Source organism: Netta rufina (genome assembly GCF_964035555.1).
Source record: "Netta rufina genome assembly, chromosome: 17".
Classification (NCBI taxonomy): domain Eukaryota; kingdom Metazoa; phylum Chordata; class Aves; order Anseriformes; family Anatidae; genus Netta; species Netta rufina.
Genome location: NC_140141.1, coordinates 7,995,285 through 8,010,935, shown reverse-complemented (window position 1 = coordinate 8,010,935; position 15,651 = coordinate 7,995,285). Strand labels below are relative to the sequence as shown.

Below are 15,651 nucleotides of genomic sequence, written 5' to 3'. Positions count from 1 at the left end.
CCTTCGCATCCCTTGCAGGAGGTAGCTCCTCATGCCGTGGCTTCTTACCTCCCTGAGCTGCTGCCACGGTGGTGGCTTTGTGGCTGGGGATGCATTCCCTGCCCTGCTCAGGTCCTGTTGCCCGGGCTGATGGTGAGTTTTTATGCAATTTAAATCTCCTTTCAAGCTGAATGCTCTTATGTGCAGCCTGAGAACAGAGGAAGTACTGGGGACTCATCCCCTTTCTTTCAGAAATGATTCAGCAGGCCTGAAGCTCAGAATTCGGAGCTGGGGCTGGGCTTAGGAGCCCCTTATTTATCCCCGGACTCAGGTGGTTGGGTCTGATGCCCAAGTTCTTGCTTTCACATTACCCAGTCTGGGGCTGTTTGGATTTAGGATTCGGGGGCGAGCCCATCTTTGGCAGACTTGTACAGGAAAACCTCTGGTTGGTTTCTACTCACAGAAAGGTGGAAAAAAACTTTAAGACTGGCTCAAGGTCTCTCCCTTGTGGTTAAAAAATTCTGTCCTGGGGTTGAGAGCATTGCAGGGACCCTGCACTGCTGCCTCCGGGCTTGCTTCCACTGTGGCAGGAAAAGAATGAGGGACTTGCAGGTCTGCTAGTCTTTATAAGCTGAAACAGGTCCCACCCAGCTAAATGGTCCCTTTCTGCTCCAAAACGAGCACTGGACTCTGCCCCAAGCCCCTAAGTGGATTGCCTTCTGGCCAGCCTTGCTCTCTGGTGATTGAAAAGCTGAGAGGAGGTAGGAGGGGGGTGGGCAGGGCTGCAGTGTTCGGAGGCTGTGTGGACCCAAACTAGCTGGATTCACTGAACTCATCACTAAAATCGCTTCTTGCGGTGCCTCTCTGTTTTAATTCTCCCTGAATCAGCTCTCTCCCATGAGTGAAACAATCTTGCCTGCAGATTGAGGGGGGTGGGAGGGATTTGAACATTAATCTGATGTAGATTATACATCCGCCTCCCTCTCTCTCCCCTTCTCACTCCCTCTCTCTCCCTCTTTCTGTCTGTTTCTCTCCCCTCCCTCTCCTTCCTGCTTCATCTCTTCAAGAAAGTGAACATAAAGTAAAAACACGGAGAGAGAGAGGCAGAGAGAGAAAAAGCTCCCCGAAGAGGGAAGCCCCAGCAGCCAGTAGCTGTTTGGATTTGCCTGGCGCTGCCTTTCTTGCTTTGCTCCCAAGGAATACCTTTAATGGGATCATTTGCTTCAGTTCCTTTATAACCAAGTTCACCGGAAAGGCAGACTCAACATATTATGGGCAACTGTGTGAAGTCTCCACTGAGAAACCTCTCAAAAAAGGTATGTTCCCTAAATCAAAGTGAATTGTGCTTTTCCAGCCCTGCTTCTTGGGACGGGCGACATCGTGGGCAGACGGGCAAGGGAGGTGGGAGAGCCGCAGCGGCGTGTGCGAGGGGCTCAGCTCTCTTCACAAGTCTTTTTTGTAAGAGCTGCTCGTGCAAAGGCAGCCACTAGAGCCCGGGATGCTGAACGCCACCACGTGTGTGTAGATAAACGTGCGTATACATCAGCAGGCGTGTGTCCTGCTCCGTGGGTGCGTGCCCACCGCGTCCATGCACGCTTGTGCTCGTTGATGTGCTCGATACGCTGGCACACGTCGTCTGTGCAGGCAGCTTCAGGTATGTGTATGCACGTGAGCTTGTGTACGGCTGTGCATGTGCTTCAGTCGAGGGTGTCTGCACGAGCCCAGCCGCGTGTGTCATTCCTGCAGGGACACATTCCTGTGCACGAGTGGCCGTGTGTGTGTGTGTGTGTGTGTGTGTGTGTGTGTGTGTGTTCCTGCCGGTGTAAGAACACGCACACCTCAGGATCCTAGCTGTGCTAGGTGTCCGCAGCTGTCTGTGTCTCTACACACCCATCCGGCAGGCTGTGAGCAGGCGCGTGGTGCTCGCCGTGTGCTTCACACACTTCTCCCTGCTTGCACGCGCATGGTCCGGGTGCTGGGGTGCCTCTTCACAGCAGTCTGCATGTGGCTTTGTGTACTCCCATCCTTCCGCACGCACACATCTTGTCAGGATGTATGCACTCGGGCGCAGCAGCATGTTCTGTGACCCGTTTGGCCGTGCCCTGTGAGGGGACACGCCGGGCCTAACCCCTGTGTGCATCCCTCACGTGTGTGTGTCCATCCAGCGCGTGCCCGGCAGCACGGCCCATGTGCACGGGGGCCTGGGCCCGGCCCTGCTCCGTGTCTGTTAGGCTGCAATCCCCAGACTGCTGAGGTTTTGAAAACAACCCCAGGACTGATCAGATTCAGGAACCGTTCTGCTGACAGGGACAGGCGGGAACGATTCGCCCCAGTACCGTTTCCTGCCTGGCTGCGGGAGGTGTAGCAGCACCGTGTACCTGTCAGCCCCACGGATCTCACTTGGCACTGCTGAAAATCTGATAACTCAGCAGAAAGCTGTTCGTTTCACTCCTCGGGAATGATGAAGTTTCGCTGAGCATCCCCAGCACAGCGATGGAGAGCTGGCTCTGGGGAGACCCTGCTGGCAGTGAAGGCGCTGCCATGGGGCTGTGCCACCAGGAGGCCTTGCCCTCAGGAAAATCTGCTGTGGAGAGGGAGTCCTAGCAGGGAGTTTCTTCTGGCCTCAGATTTACCTCGTAAACAGTTTCCTTGTTATTTTGGCTCCTATTAACAAGGCTCGGTGCTGCTGCAGGAGTGCTGGGATAGACGAGGAGAGAATTTATCATCGAGCAGTTGGACAGTGCCGAGACCAGTCCTGTGTCAGGGTGACCCCCAGGAAGGGGCAGGAGTAGCTGAGGTTTACCCAAACATCACAGGTTAAAAAAAAAAAAAACAATTTGGCTATTCCTAGGTCGCCTCCAACTTGCAATAAAAGGAGTTGGCTGCAGCTGTGCTCAGCACGATCAAGGAGATTGCAATTAAAGCCTGAAATGTGGCCAGGCTGCTTGAATTGCAATGGACTGAAGAAGTTGTAAACTCTGTGTGGTCAGTCTTTTTTAGGTAATTTATGCTTTCATTCCTAAAAACTGCTTCAGAAGATGCACTTTGTGCCTCATTAGAAGGCCTGGGTTGGCAGGACTAAAGAGAGGAAGTTGCAGAGCTGAACTGGAGGATTTCTCCAACTCCGGTCTAGCCTCGGGCACCACTCCTGTGGGGCTGTGCTGACCTCTGGATCACAACACACATGGTTATGGGGGATACTTCAGCCTTACACCACACAGCTTCACTTGGCTGCTTTGTGACCCTGGTCTTTTTTTTCCCAGGTTTTACCTGGGGCAAGCTCAGAGGAAACTCAGTGAGGAGGATGAGGAGCTGGGCCCTGGGTGGTACCAAGTTACAGAGGGAGGAAGCGCTCGCTCTCTGCCTGCTGCTCATCCCTGTCCTCACCCCATCCCTGCCTCCACAAAGCTCCTCTGAGTGTGAATGTCCTGGGGCTGAGGAGCTGCCCGCATCTGAGCGCTACTGAGCCAGAAGGGCAGGCACAGCTTTCCTCCTGCTCTCGTCTCCACTGTGTGGCCCTGCCGCAGCGAGTGGGAGCAGGGTTGAGGTGATGAGGGGCACGGCTCGGCAATGTGAAGGCCTTTTGCACCTGATGCCCATTCCCCAGGGAGCTTGGCGGATGGACATTGCCTGCTTATGGTTTCCTTGAGTTTTGCTGAAGTGGTGAGGAGGGACTGTAGGCGATGTGGGGGTGGGAGCTGAACCTGGGTGATGGGAGGTGTGATCCCTCCAATGCGTGATATCAACCGGGAGCTTGGGAACCACTTCCAGGCGCTGGCTGGCCCAGCCAGGGGCTGGTTCCTTGCCTGTCCAGGTGACAACGCTCGGTCCTTTTTCCCCAGTGCTGGCTGCTGGCAGCTTCGCTTTCCCCCGGTGCCCCTGGTGGCCAGCCTTGGTGGCCTTTCCCTCGAAGAGGCCCTCCAAGATCTGGCCTGACCCAGCCAGGCATGGTAGTGCCCCTTTGCTCCTGCAAGAGACGGAGAAAGCCTGAGCCCCCCTGTCCTTTCCTTGTGTTTCTGCGCTGTGCATGCCGCTGTTTCCCCTGTAGCAGGCACCTGGCGTTGCTCTGTCCTGTACCCGTATCGCAGCTCCTTTCCCGGCTCTGTCTGGATAAAGGAGGAGTGTGGTGAAGGACATTTTTGGGGGTGCTTGCAGGAGAAACCTGGAGGCTGCTGGGCTGGGGGAGCATCGCCTGCTGTAAATCCTGCCTGGAGCTGCAGGACAGGGAGCCCCCATCGGTCTCTCAGTAAGGCAGCCACCTTCTGTGGCTCTGGGCAGCTGTTTGATCGAGCTGGTGATCTTTATCCACACAGAAAAATAACGGCATGACCGTGCTCTGGTGCTGCCGTGTGGCTAGGTAAGAAATTGCCTGGAAGGGTCAGCAGGCAAGGATTAGGTGGAGGCTATGGGACCTTTAAGCTTTCGTGTCTCTTTGCTGGAATTCAGTGCAGAACTGATGTGGGCTATTTTCAGTGAGTCACATTATTTGGTATATTAAACTCAAAAATGTGCCAAGAAAAAAAAAAGCTGGTAATTTTTGCAAATACTTTGCACTGATGTCATGAAGCTATGCAGTTCAACACAGATGCCCTGACATTTAGCTGAGCTAGTAATATGCCATTTGCGGACGGATGCTCATCTCTCAGGTTTTTAAGGACAAGTGTCCGATGTGTCACGCTGAATCAGAGACAGATTTCCTCCTCAGCTATGACTGCGACAAAAGTGCTTTTCTGCTCCATCATTTTCTTTCTTCGTGGCTTGCTTTTTGGGTTGTGTTTGTTTTGGTGCTTGATATCCACATGACGTTATACACGAGCAGATTGGGGTAAGGCTGTCTGAAACGCAGACTGTGTGCACAAGGTAATAGCACATGGCAGGCACAGCGAGGAGATGCGATAGGTTTGGACAAGTGTGCCTGGGGTGTGCCTGCGCGTCTGGTGCTTTAGCCTGAAAAAGCACCTCAGGCTTTAAGGAAAGAGTTAATAAAGGAGCCGATGACAATTGACAGAGCTTCTCTGATCACCCCTGGGAACACCGGCTGTAAAAGTAGAATTGTTCCTGAAGAGGAATCTGATGCATGATTAATGTTTATTCTATAAAACCAAGGGTCCTGTGGGTTGTGCTGGCTTTTTATAGCTGCATGGGAATATCAGGATAAGACTTTTCTTGCAGAGCCAGGGAAATGCATTTCTATAAAAGGAAAGCAGTGCCTCCTTATAAAATCCAGTGCTGGAGCGCGTTCTGGAGCCCCAGCTTAGCAAGCCGTGTGCACTCACAGAAACGTGCAAAGGCAAACAGACCCAACCGTGCTCGTGCCTGACCTCCGCCCCGAACCGCAAGCGATTTAGGAGAGGGCAGCGCGCTGAGTGCCCGAGACCCCGAGGACGCAGCTAGTTCCAGCGGAGCACGATGCGTGCCGCAGCTGGCAGAGCCACCCCATGCTGCCAGCGGCCTCGTGGTAGTGTCACCCAGCCGTGCTGCTGCCATGCGGCCTGGAGCCCAACGCGCTGCCTCTGTGCAGCCTCAGTCTTGCCTCCTGGGGAGGATCCGGCCGCTGCAGCCGTCAGCAGCGTGGCCCTGGGCACGCGTACGGTGCCGTGGGGCACACTTGCTCGAGGAATCCTGAACTGCGGGGCTGGTAGCGGGAGCGCAGCCCTTTGGGCTGTTTCTGGGTAGACGTGAGCAGCTCGTGGAGGGTTTGATGTCGGTTCAAAGCGAAATTCCCCGGGCTGGCCGTACTTCTGTCGGCTTTTGAAAGTGAACTCCTGGATTTACGGCTTCCACACAAAGCGTAAGAGGTCAGCGGGGGGGACGCGGCGTGAAGCAGATGAAGGAAATTTAGCAATAATGGCTCTGCGAGGCGGTTCAGTAAAACTTCAGAGGCGAGGCTGGGCGAGACGGGGAGGTAACATCCTCTGTTGTGTTGTTTGCTTGCTGCTGGTTGGCTGGGAAGATCCGCCATGAGGAGAAGACGTGCTATAAGGCTGTCCAGACGAGCGAAGAGGGGCCGTCGGCCTGCGAGTACCAGGGTCCGCTCATGGTGCTGGCCCAGAACTGCGCCGTCATGCACAACCTGCTGGGGCCAGCATGCATCTTCCTGAGGAAGGGCTTCGCAGAAAACAGGCAGCCTGTACGTAAGTTACACCCAGCCGGGCGAGACACGCACAAAGCCGTGTGGACGCGAGCCGGGGACGCGGAGCTGCCCGCGTGCTCCCTGTGCGTGGAGCTCCGTAACCCCCAGCCCTGGGTCCTGGAGCATCCCGGCTCCAGCTAACGCAGTCACAGGCAAAGGTCAAAGCTGAAGCATGTGCAGAGAGGTCCCTGTGCCTAAATGGCAAGAAAGGATGATTTAAACAAAAAAAAATGCAGCTATGGAAGATAGATCCAAGCCTACACTCGAGTAGATGTAGTCACATGGATTCAGGAGAAGGACTTAAGACCCCGGGACTTGTATAATCAGATGGACTCTGGAGGAGTCCAGTGTTCAAAGCTGTTATTCCAACAAGACATTCACATCTCATTCCCAGAGGCTCAAATTAGCATTTAGGGCCTAAGTAGCCACTTAGATGCAAATCAGAGTATCCATATTGGGAACAAGCTGTCCCACAGAGATGCCCGTATTTGTTACTGTTCCTGTCAGCTCCCAGTGAGCACGCTAATACAAGCAGAAATGAGCATGCATCTGCCTCCTCACAGAAGCCCAAATGCAGTCTTTTGTACGCTTTCATGCACAGCCTGACACTGCAGCCATCCTAGCCAAATAAATCAAAGAACATCAGTCTGGCCTCGTATTTGCAAATAGTGCCAGGCTACCAAATGCTATGGTCCCTGCACACACGAATAAACAGAGAACCACGTCTGTCCACTCCGTCACACCTCCTTGTAACTGTGCTCATATGCTTCTGATGTAAATGTTTATATATAAGCAAAGAAAGTAGGTATTTTCACGTAAATTCAGTATCTTTATAAGCAGTAGAGCATATTTTCTGCACATATACGTTAGATTTCTACAGTAACATGAATGTAAAGACATACGCAAAGGAATCATTAACACACGTTTTATGGATATGCATAAGTGGACATGTGTTGTTTTACATTAATCCAGTGCACTCCATATCCTCTGGTGAAACAAAACTCACCCCAGTTTCCTGAGAGTCAGGGCTTTCTCGCCCCTATAAGAAATGTCTCATATCCCTCTGCATGGACACGGTTATCTGCAGCCGTAGGAGACACCTAGAGCTTGATTTCTGAAACCTCATCTTCAACCATCAACCTAAAAAAGATCCGTCAGTCATTATTGATCACAGGGCCTTGGTTCTTGTTAACCTTCAGCCGCTAAGTGATCACGCATGCCTTGAGCCACTTCACTGACCCACAGGGCATGGTGTTCTCACACCAGTGCACCTACTGGTGCTGGCTCCCCACCACAGGACACAGGTCCAGCTTCCAGTGGAAGGCTCACGCTGACAGAATCCATCCTGTTCAGGCCCTGGGAACTCACCGTACCCCAAAGAGTTTCCAAAATGAGATCAGTGATGTCTCTACCCTGGTGTAGCATAAGTACCTGATCAGCAGCTTTACTTCTACTGGCTGTAGAGCAGCAGGACTTACTGTGCATAGAGCAGAAATAAGTGAGAGTAAGGCCATGACGTACCATGACTCCCTGAGGGTCACCTCTGCTCATATCTAGGTTCTGAACAGTTTTGTTCCTCTTTCCATATGTTCTCCAAGAGCCTTAGAGTGATTCAGCCCATTTCTTCCCGAGCGCTTTTCCTCCTTAATCATTTTGGGGGATCTTTTTTTATTTTATTTTATTTTTTTTTTTCAAATTTAAACCAGAAAACCTCTCCGTGACGTTAGTTCCCGCTTGAGTCACATTTTTGGAGGGACAGAAAACCCTCCCCCTCCTCCTGCGTTCGCAGCCCGCGGCTCCGTGACGCTCGAAGCCGCGCGTGTGAGGATATGCGCAGAGCCCCGCCGGTGCCAATGCCCTGGGGTGCGACACCCGAGCCGGTGCTGGAGCCCCCGTTCCCGACGCGTGTCGGTCGCAACGTGGCCTTCGGTGAGCGGGGAGGAGGACGCTCTCGTGACGGCTGCGCTGGAGGTGTCGGGACCGTCGGTCACCTGCTGCAACGGGGTGGGAGGGCGGTAAGGCCTCCTGCGCCCGGCCCCAGGTGTTGGGGGGGAGCCGTTTTATTTCTTGGCGCTGATGGAAGCAGAACAAATGGGATGACATGTTTGAAAATACCAGGTCTGTGAGGGATGAAGCCGCGGAGCCAGCGCGCTCCGGCAGCTCCATCCAGCACAGAGATGCCTCTGGGAAGGTTATGAGCGGCGAGCTGGTCACTTCTCTGGCACAGCCCCCTCTGCACAGACGTAAAGCAGCGGGTGTCCTAGTTTGCTGTGTGCTCCGAGCAGCCACCATTAGTTGCCAGAGGAGCCCGTGGTTAAATAGCAAAGGATCATCCTTCTCAAACCCGGCAAGGACACTGGCTCCGGGGCCGTGTGGGGAGGCTGCAGGACACCTGGAAGGCAAGGAGAAAGTCCCCACGGTTGAGGGGAAAAGCCGAGAGTCAGCTGACAAAAGAGATGGCGTTTCTGTGTTTCCAAATTCTCAGATGCTTTGGATTTGCCTGGGAGCGATGAGAGGAATTAGGAAGGGCGTTTAAACCCGAAAGCAGTGCATTTCCATGCTCATCTCTTCTTCTTGGTGCAGTGGTGGAATTTTCCTATGCTCTTTTATATCCTCCCCCTCCTTCCACGAAATTGAAATTGGATGTTTGAAGTTGCAGTGTTTCCTGAACATGGTGAATCCTCGTCCTGTTTCGTTTGTAGATGACCTTGACGATGTACCTGTCGTGTGTCTGCCTTCATGCCTGGTTTCAGAATGCCTGTATGGGGAGCCGAGGCTGGGGGGAAGGGGCAAGTCCCTCCCTTCTTGGGGGGACTGCAGGAGATGGCACTGGGACGTGGGCTGCAAGAAAGCTCCTGGCTGTCCCTGTCCTGCCAGCAGGACAGGAATCAAGCAGGGACACAGGCAGATGATGTTACAGAGCTTCTGGCTACAGGAGCAGCTTCCAGCTGGTTTGATCTGGCCGTTTCAGCAGGAGCTCAGGAGGATGCAGTCACAGCCATAGAGCAGCTGCTGCAGCGCCGGTCTCTGCTCCAGGACTCGGTGCTGGGGAGCGATGCAGGAGCCCTGAGAGGTGGGGAGCCCACACGCAGGGCCCGTGCTGGCCCAGGTTCCTTCTGTCCCGGGGGAGCATCCGTCACCCCCCGTCCAGCAGACAAGGAGAGGGGCTTCCACGGGGAAGTGTGCAGGCTGAAACCCGCCCTGGTGGGGAGGAGAGCTGGGAAGCCTTGCTAGGTAGATGGTATTAAACATGTCATCGCCTTCTTGTTTCTTCTCTCACTTTCTGGCTCGTCCCAGAACTGTTTGCACCACCGAGTGCTGTTCTGAAACTGCAGCTGCGGCAAGCCAAAGACTTTAACACAGTGTGTTCTCTTTTTGCAGGATAGAGAACTGCGCCCAGAAGAAATCGAAGGTAAAACTTGTCGCTCCTTCTGTGTCACCTTTCTCCCTGTCCAGGCTGGTCATTTCCAGGTTGGCCCCCAAGGGGTGGTAAAATAATCTGTGGCAAATCAAGGGAGGTGATTACTGGAATAATTCCTGGCAGCCCAAGCAAAAGAAATAGTATGTAAAACTGCAAGAGTGCTGGCTGTGGAATTTGCATCTAATGCAGCTTCTTCAAGGTGGGAGGATGAGTGAGGTAACGGCATATGGGCTGCCAGAGCACTGCTGTACACCCCAGCTCCCATGGAAAGCGTTGTAAAGTATGGTTGTAAGGAAGCTGTTTTACCTGCTAACCCCTACAGTGAGGGCTATGGAATATTGTGTAGAGGTAAAAGTTGGGAAAACTCACTGCTTCCAGTGCCTTTAAGGAGTGCAGTTCAGGAAAAATCACTCTGTGGTACTTCAAAGCCTCTGTAGTCACAGCACGCTTTCCTGTAAGGGATGGGTCAGCAGTGCTGCTGCTAGAAGAGCTTGACACTGCTGCAGTCGTTGCTTCTTCACAGCGAGATCTGCTGGGAACACCTGCAGGATCTCAGAGACCGGCCTCATAAAGTGCTGCTGGCACTGGGGAGGTTTCTTGGTGTTTCAAGCTGTCTCTGACAACATTGTTCTTTTTGGATCCACTCCCACAGAATTAAGAGAAGCCTTTAAGGAGTTTGATAAAGACAAGGATGGGTTTATTAACTGCAGGGACCTGGGGAACTGCATGCGAACCATGGGCTACATGCCTACTGAGATGGAGCTGATAGAACTCTCCCAGCAGATCAACATGAACCGTGAGTAACGCCCACCTTGCTGAACCTCTCTGTGGCTGCCGTGCCCGCGCTGCTGCTTTGGGCTGTTTGTTTCCTGCTGTCTCTGTTACTTGGTGTTCCTTTCCCTCTCATTTTTGGTTGTCATTTTAGCTCCCTCTCATCCCTCTGCTCATTCGTAGCCCCTAGCAGTCGATGCCCTTTTTATTGCTTATCAGATGAATGGGTTGTGTGGACCGTGCCGTATGGGAGCAGCATGTGGAAGAGTTGTCCTCCCTGCTTATGCTGCCAGGTGTAAAACTGCCCTCGATGTGGGCAGTTAGACCTTGGTGTTCAGCTCGTGGACGTCATCGTGCTGAGGCTGGTGTCAGATGATGTCGGACTGAAGGCGACGACTGGAAAATGGAGATGTTTGGGTCAGAGTGGGAGGCGGATGGGCTGCTCACTGCTGTGGGTGTCTGTGATCTGCTGTGCCCCTGCGGGTGGGCTGCAAGCGAGCTGTGCTGGCAGCGCCGGGTGGGGGGCAGCTGCTGGAGTCACTGTGCTTGTGCCTCTTGTCTTTCACCGTCGTTTTTGTCACGACTTGTCCGTGACAGAGCAGGGTATTAGCCCTCAGCCAGGTGGGAGAAGGGAAACTCAGTGCATGTTGTTCCTGACCTAGGCTGATGTAGGAAAGACGAGTTACCTGGACAGGGAAATGGAAGGAGTTGTGACATACACAACCGCTCGCGCATAAAAACAGCTGATAACCACGGCACACAAGGAGTTAGGAATTTGAGAGTGTTATTGCCAGCTGTCAGATGGGGGACAAACAAGAAAAGGGATAAATATGAAAATTAAACAGTTGGACATACATTAGCCACTGCTAATGAACCAAGACTCCACCGCTGCTGCAGGGCACTGCCAGGGCATGCAGGAACATCACACAGTGCCCTCGCCATTTCTTTTGGCACAAGTGCAGCAGAGGGTTGCTATAAGCTCTAGTGGGACCAAGCCTCTAACACTCAGTACGTGATGCCATAAGGATGTAGCAGTCCATGGCAACACAGGCTGGAGTAGCTTGGGCTCATTCTGCATATCCCACAATCCAGGAAATACAAAAGGCAGTGTAAAACTACCTCTGCTTTTCCTTCCACTCTCCTGCACCTTCTGCGCTTTGCTTCCTGGAGAACCAAGCCCTCCGGGCACACAGAAGTGCAAAGTGAGCACTGGGCTTGGCTAATGTATGGAGTTCTTACACGCAATCTTTCGTCTTATCCCAAGTGGGTGGCCATGTGGATTTTGAAGATTTTGTTGAGCTGATGGGACCAAAGCTGCTGGCAGAAACTGCAGACATGATTGGTGTAAAAGAGCTCCGTGATGCCTTCCGAGAGGTGAGTGCTCCCCACCGTGTGCCCCTCAGAGAGGTGAGCAACAGGAGACAGGAAAGAGAGAAGACTCACTGGGGAAGAGAAGAGGAGGAGAGAGCAGCACAGTGGAAGACTAAGAGTCAAGCCAGACATGAAATGAGGGAGGAGCAGAGAAAGTCACTAAGATAAGGGAGCCCTTGAGGCAAGGAAGAGGAAACTGATGCAGTCAGAGCAGTAATGAGGGGTTTCTGAGGACAAAAGACAGGCTGGATCCAGACCAAAAGGAGCCCGAAAGAGAAAAAGGAGGGATGCAAAGGAATGCAGAAAAAATAGGGCACTCAGGAGCAGGACAGTACAAAGTCCAACCCAGAGAAAGATCCATTTCCATTAACTGTATTTCCCTGGCTGGTATTTTTCATGTGCTTGCAGTTTGACACCAACGGCGATGGGGAGATCAGCACCAGTGAGCTGCGAGAAGCCATGAAGAAGCTTCTAGGGCAGCAGGTGGGGCATCGGGATATCGAAGAGATCATCCGGGACGTGGACCTGAACGGCGATGGGCGTGTTGATTTTGAAGGTGAGAGGGGATGAGTGCTCCCTGTGCAGCTGCTCTAGTGTGAGTCAGAGTTTCAGCTTGGAGGCGGAAGCAGAAGGGAAGATTTGCATGCTCTGGGCCCAGGGATCCAAAATGTGGACAAACAAACAAACAAACTAACTAACAAACAAAAACAAATACAATTCTTCAGCTGAAGTGTTCATTTGTGTATCTTCTCTTGTTGCACCTCAATTTCAGTCAGGTTTCCATAGTTCTCACATGGAAAGGGAGATGCCCTGCCACAGAGAAACAGCTTCTGCTGTACCCGTGCAGCATCAGACTTCTTTTTACAGGGCATTTTCCTTTCCATTAAATCTATTGCAAGAGCTGTGAGAAGGCTGTATTTATTTGGAAAAAAACATTACACCTTCCATTTCCTCTGTCTCACCGTATTATCTGGGTTTATAGAGAATTTGTTTCTGCACTGTTATGCCAGGAGATGGTCACATGCCAGATGTGCTCAGCAGCACTGTATATATCTAATCTAGATGTGTCATGTTAAATCCCACAGATAATTCATTTCTTCTTTCACTTTCCGTGCCAGAAGGAGTCGGAAAAAATACGAGCAGTTCGGCTACTATCCTAGCCATTAGCCGTGGCAGGAGTGATGTTGATAGAGCTCAGGATTCCTGGCAAGGGAAGCAGTTGATATCATCAGACAACTAAGAGGATAATAGAGCTGGAAGGTGTGAGAGCGTGGCAGGCTGCTTGTTTTCCTGGTGCTACCCTTTGCAATCAGGGTGAAGCACAGTAACGACAGAATTAAAATAAAATGCATGTAATTTTTTGGCTCAGAGGCATTCCTGGATCTCCTGCATGGCAAGGAGTCTCAGTCCTGAAGTTTCTGAGGGCTTTGGAAATGCTAAAAACTGGAAATGCCTCCCTAGAAAGCATCGGGTAGCTGCAGCAGTTCTAATGCACTGGCTGATTACCTGACAGTAGCTCTCCTTGTTTCCCACAGCTAAATTATATTAGACAGCTAAAATACATGAAATGCTAGCCCAGTATCATTTTCTCTGTGAACTGCTGCTTTAGTTGTCAAAGGACAGCTCCATCAACGGAAAAAGAGAAGTCAAGGGGGTAATTTCCACTGCCCTCCTCTTTGCAGAGTTATTAATTTCTGGGCAATTCAAGCACAGAGTGAAAACGCATTTCTATTTGATGGCATCCACACTCAATTTTAACAAGTGTAATTGACTCCACAAGCTGCAGGGTGGTGAAGAAATAGATCCAGGGTGTCCTTACCGCTAACCTGTATCTTCCAAAGCAAGGAATCCATCAAAGTAAACTTTTCTCTGCCAGAGCACCGGTACCTACCAAAACACTTTCCAACGCCAGTGTTTCCTTCAGCTGGCAAGCTCACTAAGAACCTGCCGTGCTCCCAAGGCTCTAAATCAATGTTCCCTGAAATTACGGCGAAGGGAGGTGATACTTGCCACGATGTGTTGCAAGGGGCTGCTTGTACAAACAAGCCTGCCTGCGTGTAGGCTGGCTGGGAAGGAGTCGGAGCAATGCGCTGCCCTGCTGGCGGGGTTGTGTGGCTGTATCTAACACAAGGATCAGAGCCCCTCGTGTGTGGGGGCTCTCCAGGTCTGCTCCCGGAGCAGCACAGACCTGCTGTGCAGACTCGGTTTCCCCAATTCCACCCCGGCTGCATGCTGTCTCCAGGGAGTGAGAGCTGGGGTGGGGACCTTTCGCTTCAGGGCTGTCTTTTCTTGTCGGTTGCAGAGTTTGTTCGCATGATGTCCCGTTGAAGGTTATTCTCAGCTAACGAATCAGCACCTTAGAGAGGGCAGAAGAGGACCTAGATGGAGCATCTAGCCCCGATGTTCCCACACGAAGGTTAATCGGCTGGCTGCAACTGGGACATTGCAAGATGACCTGCTGCTCCTTCCTCACGGTGGTCCCCATGCCCCTCCACCCTTTCACACTGTGAAAGACTTGCAACTTCCTACAACTGGAACCATTCCTTCAAGACGATTGCAGGAAACCGCAGAGCCGGGACTTGCCATGATGCTTTCATGGGATATTTGCAACTTCAGACTCCTCCTTCCCAGCTTTATTCTCCCACCAGCTGCTGCAAAGCGAGAGCGGGAGAAATCCTGGTGGCTGGGTGGACGAGAACAAAGCCATTGGGACTGGTGGCGGCCTCAGGGCGTGCTCTGCACTTCTTGGTTTCCCTTGGTGAACCGTGTCTGTGTTTGCTGTCTGTGTGTGTGTCTATCTGTGTGGGGTTATTTATGCTTCCTCGGCACATATTCGCATCTCCTGTGGTTATGTTTACCAAGAGAAAATTCAAATACATGTCTTGCGGGGGGAAAGCGATAAATCTGCACGCTGAAACGAGGTGGAGCCTGGGTGTCCGTGTGAGAGGCGGCGGGGCTGGGGGAGAGGGGCTGGGCCAGATGGATACCGGGGCATCTACCGGGGTCCGGGGACGAGTCCATGGTGCAGGACATGGGAACGAAGCTGGCCATGAAGCCTGCAACTGGGCTCTGCCATGCCTTCTGCTGGCCCCGTGCTGAGGGGCCTGGAGGTGAGGGCAGCGTGGAGGGCCCCCACCCCTCCTCCCCACCCCTGTGGACCTAGGGTAAGGAGCAGTGGGAGGAATGGCGTGGAGTGGGGCTGGGTGGGAGGGGGACAGGCAGCAACAGCCAAACCTCCCTTTCCAGACCATTTCAAACACCGCTGTCAGCGTATGCACAGAGCAGGGCCTTGCTGCGGGCTCTGTGCTGTAACGCTGCGGCTCCATCCCACCGGAGTGTGCTGCACCTGCCTGCAGCAGTGAGCAGGGCAGCAGTGTCCATGCCCTACGTGCTGGTTCCAGACACAGTCCCCCCTTTCACCAGGATGCTCACAACCTCCCACTCCCTTCCCCTACCCTGCCGGACTTGCAGTTGTCCCTTTTCCCTGTGCAGTCCCAGTCACAAGTCACCAGAACTAATTTCTGCTCTGCCTCAAAGGGCTTCAGCGTTTCTGTGGGTTCCTCGGTGTAAATGGGAGTTGTTTTCCTCTCAGTTGCCTTCTTCCTTCAACTCAGAGATTAGGGACCGATATCCTTCTGCTTCCTTCATCTCAGATCTCTCACTTCCCAGGTTCCTCTCACATTCTCTGGTCCCACAAATCCGTGTCCCCAACAAGGATTTTCTCTTCTGCTTTGCTGTTGCTGTGCCAGCCAGCACAGCTGCAGCAGTGACTGATATCCCAGCAGTGGGAAAACTGTGGTTCTGTTTGTGTGTGTGTGTAGCTGTGTTTGCACAGCCGTGTGCGCTGGGCAAGGTCTGTGTGTGCACACGTGAAGGCAGGGAGCGCAGGTAGGTACCTGTGAGCGCAGCAGCAGCAGGGTTTATTTGCAAGTTGGGTGCATGCGGGCTCTGCGCCTCTCCTTGTGTAGCTGGCCCA

The 15,651-nt window shown here is 52.8% G+C and overlaps 1 protein-coding gene across 2 annotated transcripts; it reads left to right on the top strand.

Moving 5' to 3' along the window:
- Positions 1–1,250: 1,250 nt before the first annotated feature.
- CABP1 (calcium binding protein 1) lies at positions 1,251–14,003 on the top strand (the record flags this gene model as incomplete). 2 transcript variants are annotated; one of them, XM_084297268.1, is made up of 7 exons in its annotated part: positions 1,251–1,295; positions 5,933–6,109; positions 9,494–9,524; positions 10,186–10,329; positions 11,569–11,678; positions 12,084–12,231; positions 13,978–14,003. In XM_084297268.1, the coding sequence occupies 7 exons, from the start codon at positions 1,251–1,253 to the stop codon at positions 14,001–14,003; spliced, it is 681 nt and encodes a 226-aa protein (XP_084153394.1). The 2 variants fall into 2 exon arrangements, with proteins under 2 accessions (XP_084153394.1, XP_084153395.1); XM_084297269.1 differs by lacking the exon at positions 5,933–6,109.
- Positions 14,004–15,651: the final 1,648 nt, after the last annotated feature.